The sequence below is a fragment of the Schistocerca americana genome, chromosome 2 (genome assembly GCF_021461395.2).
Source record: "Schistocerca americana isolate TAMUIC-IGC-003095 chromosome 2, iqSchAmer2.1, whole genome shotgun sequence".
In the NCBI taxonomy this organism is placed as follows: Eukaryota; Metazoa; Arthropoda; class Insecta; order Orthoptera; family Acrididae; genus Schistocerca; species Schistocerca americana.
The window spans coordinates 230,825,612-230,840,230 of record NC_060120.1 but is presented as its reverse complement, the minus strand read 5'-3'; the positions used below and the strand labels follow the sequence as shown (position 1 = coordinate 230,840,230).

Below are 14,619 nucleotides of genomic sequence, written 5' to 3'. Positions count from 1 at the left end.
TTAGGTTCAAATAGTTCTAAGTTCTAGGGGACTGATGACCTCAGATGTTAAGTCCCATAGTGCTCAGAGCCATTTGAACCATTAGTTACTTGAAACATTAAGCTGATCCATGTGTTATAGTGTTGACTACTTTTATACATATAGCCTGTCGTCTTTTTAGTATTAATAAACGGTTAATTTTATCCAATCTAATTTTCTATTGTAATTTTCTGTTGTTATTTTGTGTACTGACACGTTCCATGACCATGGGGATTTGCTCCTCAATTTGGTCCTACGTAACTAGACGTGTAAAATAAAATAAGAAAATAATTGGCTACCCCCGAGTTTGATCTCTGGTCACATGAACCTCTGGCTATGAAGACAGCACTTAGGGAAAGACAACGAGCTGTAGACCAGCGTAGAGAACTGGCGGAAACTATAGGCGGCTGCCTTTTATGACGAAATTTTTGGAAAGTTGGTACAACGTTACGACAGATGTCTAAGTAGGAGCGGAGATTATTTAGAGAAGTAGCTGTATCTACACAGTGACCTTACTTTCTGAATAGCCATCGTAGATGGCTAACTAGTTGGGGGTCGGACTGACCTGCTACCTGAGGACAATGTCTTCTGAGTTCGAGTAAGTTAACTGACCGTTTGCGGTAGAACTCTTGGAGTGTTATCCAGATCTGTGATCAGAACTGTTGCAGGAATTACTTTTTTTTTTACGTTGTGGTAGAGGGTTCCTCATTAGTGCAATAATAAACAGATTCCTACGCAAGAGAACGTCATTAGGGTTTTCGATAGAGCTACTGGGGAGATATTCAGAACTGTGATAATTTTTTTTTTTTCAAATTGCTGTTTTTACAATATTAAAGTTTTCCCAAGTACTATGTTTTCTTCGTGAAACTCTGCAGAAATAATCAAATTTTGTGCAGAGAACTCTAGAACTACAGGATGTCTATCAAAAACTCTGAAAGAAATATTTCTAGAAAGTCGGGTGCCAACCTCACCAAGCTCTTTGCCCCACCGAGCATGCGGTGTCCGCGGCTCGATTCTCTGTCAGGGGCTTCTGGTTGCCGTGTGATGACGCTATATCCCGCTTCAGGGTGCCTGCGCTTTTCTAGCGAACCAGCGCATATATTGGCGAGCCACGATGGCTAGTCACAGTTGCATCTGAAGATGACAAAGCACATACCTTGTCGAAGCATTGTGCGGTTTAGGCAACGCCAACCGACGTAACGCCCACCTTTCGAGAAAGTGATGTATCGCTGACGCTACACCGAAATGGTGCATCGAACTATTACATGGGACTGAATTTCACTTCGTCTACAGCTCCAGGCTTACGTACCATACAGACCGCACTGCCATTAGTGTGCCAACAATAAATACCACATGCTCTCGCTACACGACACACTGCGAAGAGCTTTGGAACTTAAAGCCCGTGTTACACGATGCATCTAAGGTGAACACCTCTGCAGCAACGCCACACAGCGTACATGATTGGAACTACAAACTGATACAAGTCGCACCAATCCACGATGCACGGCAGATATTCGTGGCGCGTAAACTCAATTGTGAATGTGAAGTCGTTGTTCTTACATATGAAAAAATTCTGAGAGACAATGCAGCTGTTTATTAAACTATTGTTGTTCCCTTATGTTTCGCTGTACTGAATTATGGGCTCAACTATTCGTTTTACATCATTACGTTTCCCTGCACAAGGATATTTTCTTCTAAGTTTACGTTTACACACGACGACGATGACGACGACGACGACGATGGAAGGCCACACGCGATTTGGATCGACCCCGGTTGGGAAAAACGTACGAAGGCAAGGACACATCCATATTAATGAAGGAGCTGTGTGCCGAATATCGGCAGTAATTTCGGAACTTCATGAGAATGGACGCGGCCTATTTTGACAAAATATTGTCGATGATACAGAATATTTCGTTCTAGTGACACAGTAATGTGGGACGCAATTTCACCTAGTTAGAAGAAACAATCAAACATTTTGTTTATACATTTTGTGATGGGGCCCTCTCGCCACGTGGTCCCGGTTTCTCATTCCTGCTATCTTCGAGGAGCGTTCAATAAGTAATGCAACACCTCTACTTTCTCGGCCAGTTTCGGATGCAAAAATGAGAAATTTGTTGTGGGACGTCATGGAATGTTCACACTTCAGCTCCTACACTTTCATGAAGTTCCGATAAATATCGCCCCGCTATTCGTAGTCTTCAAAATGATATCTGTAACGGAGGTACGTTCCAGGCAGAGAGCTGTCATCGAGTTTTTTTTTCGGAAAACCAGAGCGTCGTGGATATTTATAGGCGCCTGTAGAATGTCTACGGAGACCTGGCAGTGAACAGAAGCACGGTGAATCGTTGGGCGAGGCGTCTGTCATCATTGCAACAACGTGGCGCAAAACTGTCCGATACTCCGCGTTTCGGCCGACCGCAAAGATCTGTGACTCCTGGAACTTGCAGACACTTTCATTGAAGACGATCGATGATTCACATCAGACACCTCACTGCTCAACGACACGTCTCTGTTGGTAGTGCTGACGCATTCTTCCATCAGTTGAGATACTCAAAGATGAGTATCCACACGTTGCATGCACGTTACGAGTTTGATCACGAAAATTTTTTGTCGAACATCGTCACAGGCGATGAAACACTGGTTCATCACTTCGAACTGGAAACAAAACAGCAATCCATGAAGTAGCGCTACTCCATCCCTCCTCCGAAGAAATGAGACTTTGAGGAGGTTATTTTGGTTGATGTCCTCCCTATGGCCCAACTATCAACTCTGAACTGTATTGTGCTACACTCAGGAATTTGAAGAAACGGCTTGTGAGTGTTCGTCGCCACAAAAAATTGCAAACGAACTTGTTCCTCTGCATGATAACTAAAGGCCTCACACAAATCTACAGACCCGAGAGCAGCGCACAATACTTCATTGGACTATTCTTTCTCTTCGACCCTACAGCCCGGATCGCATACACTCCAACTTCCATTTGTTTGGCCCAATGACGGATACACTCCACGGGAAGCAGTACGAGGCTGATGGTATCAAGTAGGCATACAAGACCTACCAGTAAGGTGACATAAGGCCATCGCATGGAACGGAAGTTATGTTGACAAATAGGATTTTGTAGTCAAAAGAATGGGGAATAATATGGGGCATTGGAATCATAAATAAAAGCAGCGTGCTTTGAGAAGAAAATGTGTTTCATTTTTATTGAACAGCCTTTGCTGCTACTGAACAACTATCCCGGAGCCCTGTACCAGTTGCCGCTTGCCTATCTAATGGCCTCCAGGGGCACCAAAAATTTGGTTTTCAATACTTCGCGTAGTTACTGACAGAGTTTGAAAATCCTGTCGTAATCTACTCCGTCACAGATATAATCCCGTGCTAAAAGTCTAACGCAATAAGATAATTTTTACAGTTAGAATCTCTGTGTTTTTCTTGACGCAGCGTAAGTGAAAGTGCGCAAATACGCGTAGCATTAACCCAGCATTTGAGTTGGTGATTCCCAAAAAACTTTGCACGTTATTTCAAATCTTTCCCAAACTTTTTCTCGCCTACACGCCGTAAGTCAAGTAAAACAGAACTGATTTCAGGCGTTCCCCAAGGCAGTGTTATGGGCCCTTTGCTGTTCCTTATCTATATAAACGATTTGCGAGACAATCTGAGCAGCCGTCTTTGGTTGTTTGCAGATGACGCTGTTGTTTATCGACTAATAAAGTCATCAGAAGATCAAAACAAACTGCAAAACGATTTAGAAAAAAATATCTGAATGGTGCGAAAAGTCGCAGTTGACCCTAAATAACGAAAAGTGTGAGGTCATCCACATGAGTACTAAAAGGAATTCGTTAAACTTCGGTTACACGGTAAATCAGTCTAATCTAAAAGCCGTAAATTCAACTAAATACCTATGTATTACAGTTACGAACAACGTAAATTGGAAAGAACACATAGAAAATGTTGTGGGGAAGGCTAACCAAAGGTTGCGTTTTATTGGCAGGACACTTAGAAAATGTAACAGACCTACTAAGGAGACTGTCTACACTATGCTTGTCCGTCCTCTTTTAGAATACCGCTGCGCGGAGTGGGATCCTTACCAGGTAGGACTGACGCAGTACATCGAAAGAGTTCAAAGAGTGGCAACCGGTTTTGTATTATCGCGAAATATGGGAGACAGTGTCACAGAAATCATACAGGACTTGGACTGGAAATCATTAAAAGAAAGGCGTTTTCCGTTGCGACGGAATCTTCTCACGAAATTCCAATCAACAAATTTCTCCTCCGAATGTGAAAATATTGTGTTGACACCGACCTACATAGCGCGGAACGATCACCACGAAAAAATAAGGGAAACCAGAGCTCGTACGGAAAGATATAGTTGTTCATTCTTTCCGCGCGCTATACGAGATTGGAATAATAGACAATTGTGAAGGTTGTTCGATGAACCCTCTGCCAGGCACTTAAATGTGATTTGCAGAGTATCCATGTAGATGTAGATGTAGATGTAGATTTAAAACATTAACTCACTTCTAAAGTAATCGGACGACTTAACCTGTTTTATACGTGGAAGTCCGATTAAGGTACGGAGGTTTACTGGTGCTGAAACAGAGCGATGGACACAATAGAATAAACGTGAAGGCGCCACGTATCCAAATCGAAAATCACACAAGTAAAATTGTATTCATATTTACTCAGAAAGAAACGTATACCGCGGTACCTTACTATGATTCAGTGTGTCCTGAGAGTTTTACAGACACTTTCTTCTTGGTTTGGATTAAGAAAATGAAGCCTCATTTTCTGCATTCCATTTTTAGAATATGAAGCAATCAGTACAAAGAACGCAAGAGGAATACATAAGAAGTCTGCCGGCAGAATTGTTTGATTACCGCAGTTATGAGAAATTACTCTCTGAACAATGCGCAAAGGCTTCAATATGAAAGACTGAAGTCAGCTGCTGGCCAACAGATGAGAAGTATAACAGTAAAAAACGAACAACAACAAGCAGGAAGAGCACGTGGAGTACCACCTCATGCGCATGCGCCCGTTGTTGACTTTTAATGCACGTCTGGTGATTAATGACAAACCTACAGGGCCAGCCGGAGTGGCCGTGCGGTTCTAGGCGCTACAGTCTGGAACTGAGCGACGGCTACGGTCGCAGGTTCGAATCCTGCCTGGGGCATGGATGTGTGTGATGTCCTTAGGTTAGTTGGGCTTAATTAGTTCTAAGTTCTAGGCGACTGATGACCTCAGAAGTTAAGTCGCATAGTGCTCAGAGCCATTTGAACAACCCTACAGGAAGGTTGTTCTAGGGTCGTGAGGTCGAGTCCCTGTGTGGATATTTTTATAATTTTGAATTTTTACGTTACTTACACTCCAAAGAAACCGAAATAATGTTCAGTGTATTATACTGATTGGCATTTCCATAAAAGGCATTTAAAGAAACGGCAAAGGAAAATTTGGGATTGAAAATAAATTTCTAGTAAGGCGCACACGAGGACTTCGTGTATCAAATTACATAATTTTATTATTTTACAGTTCGTGATTTACACTTGCTTCATCGCAAAAACAGGGTAAGCAATAATTAACTCGATATCTTGCCACACGTTACAGACCCCCCATTTTTACAACGTCATGGCTGTTTTAAAGTTTATGTAGAAAATCCGACTTGGTTTACATTGATAGAAGGTTCGCTCTCGTTACACAGTTTGGCAGCAAACCAAGCGCAGAGCATCATTTCGTCAAATATTAGCGAGGACAGCTGGCGACGTACAGTGGAATGTGTTTTGATGTAAAAGATTTGAAGCCATTTTGACTTTTTTCGACCGTGACTGACGTAAGAAAAATGTAAAGGTTTTTTTAAATTACCGCTACCAGTCACAAACTTTGTTGACTATGTATTACCTCTAAATATGTCGCTAAATAAATAAGTAATACAATAGTCAACAAACTTTGTGACTGGTAGAGGTAATTTAAAAAACCTTTACATGTTTTGATGTAGTCTCCTCGGTATGTGATTCCTCTTTCTATCTCGATGAGATGCACAGTTTTGAAGCATTTTGATCAAATAGATATCGCGTGGATGCACTAGCGGGGTGTATTTGAGGGAATCACTTCAATACTGCACGATAACAATCAGTCTTCACCTTGGACTGTGTCGTAGCATAATTGTCAACGTGTTTGTCTTCCCAGTCAGTTAATATAAGAAATGTGTTCCCATGCACACAGGGCTTCATCACATCAGTGAAAATTTTTTTGTATACTGTTGTTGTAAGTTTTCCAGATTTTGACGAAGTAATAACGACGTTCCTAAATTCAGCCTCATACTTATCCACCGGTTTTTGAATCCTCGGCTCAAAGGAGCCATTAGCCCTTGTGGGCATACGTAGACTGTTGGTAATAATTCTCCAAAAAGGGATGTGGCATATTGCGCTGTATCCGAGTGGGTTACTGTGTTCATATTTCGGTTCATTTGCAGTGTAAGTAACGCAGAAAATGAAAATACAGAAGTTCCTCCATAGGTACTCGAAAACAGGACCCTCGGACTACTCTTATGTACTCTTTCTGGTGCACCTACCGCTGCTTGGATACTAGGCCAACCAACATGCCTCGTGCATCACCCGACACGTGCCAATAATTATAATTTTTCTAAATGCTTGTTCATCTGGAGCTCTCACTACAGCCACTTTTTTGACCAAGCTCTGAGTCCATAGTACCGTAAAAGTGGATCTATGTACGTGTGCCACGCGGGATTAGCCGAGCGGTCCCAGGCGCTGCAGTCATGGACTGTGCGGCTGGTCCCGGCGGAGGTTCGAGTCCTCGCTTGGGCATGGGTGTGTGTGTTTGTTCTTAGGATAATTTAGGTTAAGTAGTGTGTAAGCTTAGGGACTGATAACCTTAGCAGTTGAGTCCCATAAGACTTCACTCACATTTGAACATTTTATGTACGTGTGCACGTACGTATGTATGTTCCACACCTCCTCCTAAACCACTAGACCGATTTGAACCAAAGTTGGTACACATATTTCTTCTGTTTGAAAAGAACCCCCGTGGGGGTAGAACCTAGTATCCGTCTAAGGAGTGGGAATGGGGGTTAAAAAAAGCTTTAGCTCACGATGCGCAAATAGCCAGACTCTACATATCAAATACTTGAGGCTGATAGCACTCAGCAACTTGCAAGAAACTTTACACGTAATTTCAAACCCTTGCCAGTCTTTTTCTCTTGGACACCCCCCAAACCACAAAAATATAAAAGAAAAAAGGTTGTCGCCAATCACATTTTCGCTGTTCGTGCAGTAGAGCTACCACATCAGGCATGGCGTTCTAATATATTACTTCTTCACTAACGCTATTCGCAAGACACTTTGCAGACAGTTTTCACATATACCAATGAATTTACGTGCAAAAATTTATCTTTGTAAGAGAAATAGTTCGGGAGATATGACGTCATAAACACTGAAATGTATGAAAAACTACCGCACCATACATGACGTTTTAATTTATTAATCCTTCAGTATTCGCAAAGCATTTCTCAGACAGTGTCCACATTTACCACTGTCTAGATACGACTCTGATGGGTAACACGTACGTAAGCATCCTGCGTGATCACCTGCATCCATTCATGTCCACTGTGCATTCCGACAGACTTGGGCAATTCCAGCAGGACAATGCGACACCCCACACGTACAGAATTGCTACAGAGTGGCTCCAGGAACACTACTCTGAGTTTAAACAGTTCTGCTGGCCACCAAACGCCCCAGATGTGAACATTATTGAGCTTAACTGGGATGCCTTGTAACGTGCTGTTCAGAAGAGATCTCCACCCCCTAGTACTCTTACGGATTTATCGACAGTCCTGCATGATTCATGGTATTATTTCCCCCCAGCGATACCTCAGACATTAGTGGAGTCGCTGCCACGTCGTGCTGCGACACTTCTGCGTGCTCTCGGAGGCCCTACACGATATTAGGCAAGTGTAGCAGTTTCTTTGGGTCCTAGCGTATGATCCGTAGGCGTCTAGGCCTCTTGACGCTACGGCGCTTCGTTCTGTACGAATGGAATAAGAGATAGAGGAAGGCACACTACTGCCCATTAAAATTGCTACAGCACGAAGATGACGTGCTACAGACGCGAAATTTTACCGACATGAAGAAGATGCTGTGATATGCAAATGATTAGCTTTTCAGAGCATTCACACAAGGTTGGCGCCGATAGCGATACCTACAACGTGCTGAAATGAGGAAAGTTTCCAACCGATTTCTGACAGAAACAGCAGTTGACCGGCGTTGCCTGGTGAAACGTTGTTGTGATGCCTCGTGTAAGGAGGAGAAATGCGTACCATCACGTTTCCGACTTTGATAAAGGTCGGATTGCAGCCTATCGCGATTGCGGTTTATCGTATCGCGACATTGCTGGACGCTGTGGTCGAGATCCAATGACTGGTAGCAGAATATGGAATCGGTGGATTCAGGATGGTAATACGGAAAGCCGTGCTGGATCCCAACGGCCTCGTAACACTAGCAGTCGAGATGACAGGCATCTTATCCGCACGGCTGTAACGGATCGTGCAGCCATGTCTAGATCCCTGAGTCAACAGATGGGGACGTCTGCAAGACAACAACCATCTGCACGAACAGTTCGACGACGTTTGCAGCAGCATGGACTATCAGCTCGGAGACCATGGCTGCCGTTACCCTTGACGCTGCCTCACAAACAGGAGCGCCTGCGATGGTGTACTCAACGACGAACCTGTGTGCACGAATGGCAAAACGTCATTTTTTCGGATGAATCCAGGTTCTGCTTACAGCAGCGTAGTGGTGGCATCCGTGTTTGGCGACATCGCGGTGAACGCACATTGGAAGCGAGTATTCGTCATCGCCATACTGGCGCATCACCCGGCGTGATGGTATGGGGTGCCATTGGTTACACGTCTCGGTCACCTCTCGTTCGCACTGACGGCACTTTGAACAGTGGACGTTACATTTAAGATGTGTTACGACCCGTGGCTCTACCCTTCATTCGATCCCTGCGAAACCCTACATTTCAGCAGGATAATGCACGACCGCATGTTGCAGGTCCTGTACGGCCCTTTCTGGATACAGAAAATGTTCGACTGCTGCGCTGGCCAGCACATTCTCCGGATCTCTCACCAATTGAAAACGTCTGGTCAATGGTGGTCTAGCAACTTGGCTCGTCATAATACGCCAGTCACTACTCTTGATGAACTGTGGTATCGTGTTGAAGCTGCATGGGCAGCTGTACCTCTACACCCCAACCAAGCTCTCTTCGAGGCAATGCCCAGGCGTATCAAGGCCGTTACGACGGCCAGAGGTGGTTGTTCTGGGTACTGATTTCTCAGGATCTATGCACCGAAATTGCATGAAAATGTAATCGCATGTCAGTTCTAGTATAATATATTCGTCCAATGAATACCCGTTTATCATCTGCATTTCTTCTTGGTGTAGCAATTTTAATGGCCAGTAGTGTAAGTATCCTGGGCGAAACAGCGTCCGGAGAACAAATTGAGACGCAGACTGCTGGGGAGGGTACCCGCAGACACTTGCTCCGTGTCCATGCCTGAGCCGCTGTGGTGATAGCATCGCCGCGGGCCCTCTCGTCAGCCGGATCGGAGATCAGCCGCATAAATCGCGGTCTGCCCGCCGCGCCGCCGCGGCTCGGCCGCTATCGCGCCAGCATCGGCCACAATTGCCGGCCGTTGACATAATATATTCCCGCCGTAATAACTCACGCATCGGCACTGCCCGCCGCTCTCGCGCGCCCGCCGACACAGAGAGAGAGAGAGAAAGAGAGAGATTTACTCCCGATAAACCGTGCGTGTTTCCACTGCATAAGAAGAAATCGCGCGAGATTTGCTGTGAAGACTAGGCGGAGTTTACAGCCTATTATTTCCGATAGCGTCGTTAAAATTCGTGTGTGCCGAGGCAAGAGAAACATCGCCGCCGCCGCCTCCACGATTTAAGAGCGCCGTGCTCGTCATAATTTCTCAGTTCCGGACGGAAGATTCCGGCGAGGTCTCATTTTCTTTGTAGTTCACTATTAAATTCACGAAAGTGCCAGATCGTGTTAAGACAACATTCCTACGGGCTATTGCTCCTGCATTTATTACGATCCTGCCGCCTCGAAGCGTTTTACACAACATTTCTGCTTTTATTCCTCCCTTTTCAAACGTTTCGTGCAGGCCACTGTTTTCATCGCCATTTCTGGACTACATGGAGATGTTTAGTGAAAATTCTCTGATACGTCATCTGGATAAAGGCCTCTAGACTTCTTCAAGCATTGTGGTGTTCAAGTATACTATTACATGTCACTAGCGGATGTTTTCTAGCATCTTCTATTAGCGCGTCGTCTCAGTCATCTTCACATATCTTGATGTCGAACTACATCATCGTGTAGGCAAAGTTTCGATAACGTTGTTGATCCCAGGTTTCAATTATACTTTACGACGCGAACTTAAATATATATGAGGCGATATAATTGGCCACATAAGAGCAATTATTTCATTTAGTATGACTTGTGATTAACAGAACCATCTCCTCTGAGTTACTGTCATGCACAATGCATATGCGTAACATATTCCAGTAAAGGTTCGTCATCTCGTTGATTATTTTGAAAGGCATCTCATTGATTATTTTGAAACAGGAAAAGGCAAACAGAAACATACACCAGGCGATTACAATTTGTTCATCATTAAACCTTTCAATTATAAAATTATATCATATTCCTTATGAGCAACAAAGTTATTTAGGTTCAGGTTCATCATTCAGAATGCATATTTCATTTACATGTTTGAAAAAAACGTACGAGGGTTGCCCAGAAAGTAATGGACTGCATTTTTTTCTTCAACAGTTCTTTATTGAACATAATGAGAATTACGTACACGAAAAAATACTATTTTATCTACACACCCTACTTTTCCACGTAATCTCCATGCCGTTCTATGGTCTTCCTCCAGCGCGAAACAAGGGCGTATAAGCCGGCCGCTGTGACAGAGCGGTTCTAGGCGCTTCAGTCCGGAACCGCGCTGCTGCTACGGTGTCAGGTTCGAATCCTGCCTGGGACATGGATGTGTGTGATGTCCTTAGGTTAGTTAGGTTTAAGCAGTTCTAAGTCTAGGGGACTGATGACCTCAGATGTGAAGTCCCATGGTGATTAGAGCCATTTGAACCATTTGAAAGGCGTTTATGCCCTATGGGTACCAATCCTTGTCGTGGTGGAGGAGCCATGCTTCACTGTGTGAATCATCTTCGACTAATGGCATCCTATAATGGCACAGACAACATCAGCTCGCTGCAACATGTCAGATGTGACAGCCGTGGCTGGTCTCTCCGACCGCTGCAAATCTAGGAGCTCCGCCGAACGCCCTCAGATGACCCTCGGTGGCCAGCGACTAACTGTACTTCTGTTTCTTTCTCTGCAGTGAGAAATTCAATGACGGCACGTTGCTTGTAACGTAAATCACCTACAAAAGCCGTTTTGAAACTGTCTTGCAGTTCCGGTATCTGTCGGAAGTGGCGGATACTTGGCGCCTCACTCAGGAGATTTCAAATGATACATACGTAACGTTTCGCATTCGTAGCATTGTTTTCGGCTGAGAAAAAAATGCGAAGCATTGCTCGTAGTTAGCTTGAACGTAAACATGTAATTTAAACAAAAAGTTGTAATGTCAACCAATTTGGAATAATGTACCACATCTGTATAGACAAAAGACACTGGAAATAACTATCACATACTGTAATGAAAATATCTTGCTATCAGGTAACAAAAGAATAGTAAGTTTTTCATTCTGGAAACTAGCAGAAGAAAGAAAATTACAAATTCTAGGATTTTCAATTGCAAATTTGAAATTAATTTAAACAACAAAAACTTTCATTTAATAACATTAAAATAGTTGTTGCTAAAAATGTTTACTTTTGTTATGATTGATGCCTGAATTAGAAAACGACTGCGAATACAAAAATTGTGGACTTCTACAATTTTCTGGTGTACACACTGATGTTATTTATAGACAAAAGGCGCGCCAACTGCTGGTGTAGTGAGTCACATGATTTCGGTGTATTCTGATGCATATTCAGAATCTCTGTGTTATTCTGAATATCAGTTGTTATTCAGATGTTTCGGATGTGAGTCATTCTCTTCTTAAAAAAGCGCCTATGAATATCTGCGATACTCTCAGTTTTCCGCCAAAAGAAACTCAAGTGACAGCTCTGCTAGGAACGCATCTGCGTTACAGAAGCCAAATGGAAGGCTACGTATGGCGCTGCCACTTAGCGACTGGAACGAGAGTAGTCCGCGATGTTCCACAAAAAAATTTCACATTTTTCGGCCGACATTGACCGAGATAAGAAACGTAAACATTTAAAAGATTGCTTACCCTTCCGTTTGACAATATGCCAGTTTTTAAAAATGATCTCGAAGTGTCGTCGCCTAATTAGACATTTTCTACATTTTTTTTTGGCGAGCCTCTACTGTTGATCGACAGGTGACAACTCTCTCCAGTACGTAATTTGCACTGTCTAGTGAAGTTATTTGCATGTCACCGCCGACATTGCCACACGTGTGCAGGGCCAATTTGACAACAGGTGAAAGGCTTGCGTGACTCATCTTGGGCCGCATTAGCGGCGAGTGGCCGTCAGCGGTGTCTCTGCGCGCGCGCGCGCAATCACTGTCGATTTACCGGCGACGCCGTTACTCAGCGGGTAAATTCTGCGCGGGACTTGCTCAGCAGGTAAATCTGCGCGGGACAGCAGCGGCAGCGGCAGCAGCAACGCCGGCGCCCGCCTGACAAGTTGGCCCACGCAATTACCGCAGCTTCATAATGCCGGCCCGCGCTAATCGAATTAGTTCGCTAACTGGGCGCCGAGCGGCGCTGCGCGCAAACGCTCCCCGCTGTCTACTTCCCGCCAGCTGCCCGCCATGTTACTTCCACAGTAATGCCACGCCAGCCTGCTGCCGTGAGCTACAGCTCCACACATCACATCCAGTATCTTGTCTATTACTGTCGTGCAGTATTACCGTATTTACCTGACTATAAGATGTTGTTTGCTTCAAATTCATCATTCGGAACAGGAAATTCCACCCGCTAACGATCCAACAGAACGACTGCAGTAGACAAACTACTAACAGTCGAACAAGATAACTAAACCGCTCCATTATCGCTCATGCCTACAAAATCTCGTTCCGACCTATCATCTCCCATGCCAGTTTTTCCTTGATATCCGCTCCACCAAATGTCCATCACTCCTTTTAGATCCTTCAATGCTATGCAACCCGCATTACCTTTCGTGCCTCTTTTCCTCACACCACAACGATTTCTTGCCACCTCGTCAAATTCGTACCTCTCTTCACTCGTAATGAACACTTCCTAATGTCGGACAGAGTCCTCAGACTCTAACAACCCCATTCTTCCGCACTAGTTTGTAATCCCGGTACACTTTCTCGTCTCTACGGACACATTCTACCAACACTGCAGCTAGACACATCGCATATCATTTCCCAACGAAACTTTAACTTCCTCCTCTTCCAGACAATGAAATCTGCCTCGATATTTATCCATCTTATCAATTCCAAGTTTTTCTTTACTACCCGTCTCCATTTATTGCCGTGTGTCAAACTCTCTCCATGTGTCCTTTTGCATTTACTCCTGTTATTATAACCATGACTGCACTCCAGTCTCCTAATCACTTTCTGTTTCCTACCATCCATCCCATCACAATAATGTAGGGACAAGGATATATCACCAATGATACCTCATAGTTTGTTGATGTTGCGATTTTTAGTCTGAAGTATGATATGATGCAGCTCTCAATGCTACTCTATCCTGTTCCAGCCCCTTCGTCTCCGAATAACTATTGCTATCTACATCTTTCTGAATCTGCTTACTATATTCATCTCTTAGTATACCTCTACGATTTTTCCCCCAAGTACTAAATTGGTGATTCCTTCATGTCCCAAAATGTGTCCTACCAACAGAACCCTTTGGTCAGGGACGCTGGACCTGTAAGCTTCCTTTACACCACGAATAAATAGCGAATGATAAACTATGCTGACACCATGAATATGCCGAAATGAAAGATGTCGTATCAACTGAAAAATACCTCACCGCAATGATAAATGAAATGTCACGCTGCACCGAATATTTCTGAGAAGAACCGAGAATGGCCAAGATAGGCTACGCCTAGGCTAGCACACGTGCAGCACATGGAGCTCGCGTGCGTTTTGACTGACCTTGCTGTGGAGTGTAGTAGGGCGTGTTATAGTCAGTTATGTACGGCAAAAGTACTAAGTTGTGTGCTTTGTCTATAGCGTTTGTCGTCATACAGTTAGGTTCGTATTGTTCATCCGCAGTCTCCCTTTTACACTGGATTGCGCCAAGTTGGCATGAGGTTTTAAGATCATCAGGTGCCTGTGTAATGTGCCTGTGTGACTACCACTGACCCTTGGGTCTCTTTCCATCATCTTCAGGGCGCAGCATTTCCTCACCAGCCCATCTTGTACATGTCTAAATCATGCTAAATATTTGCGCATTTCTTCCTGAATCGGCGTAACACTAAAGCGTTTCTTAATGTTATCAGCGCTAACGTTACCCGGTGCATTCAC

The 14,619-nt window shown here is 44.1% G+C and overlaps 1 protein-coding gene across 1 annotated transcript in view; it reads right to left on the bottom strand.

Annotated features, from left to right (window-relative positions):
* Positions 1 to 12,938, bottom strand: part of LOC124593913 (homeobox protein BarH-like 2) — a gene marked incomplete at its 3' end in the record, with an annotated part of 72,483 nt that extends 59,545 nt beyond the window's left edge. Inside the window, exons 1-2 of the mRNA XM_047132263.1 lie at positions 12,874 to 12,938; positions 12,698 to 12,801 (exon numbers count right to left, since the gene is read on the bottom strand). Coding sequence (XP_046988219.1) covers positions 12,698 to 12,801; positions 12,874 to 12,938 — 169 coding nt within the window. The remainder of the gene's footprint in view (positions 1 to 12,697; positions 12,802 to 12,873) is intronic.
* Positions 12,939 to 14,619: the final 1,681 nt, after the last annotated feature.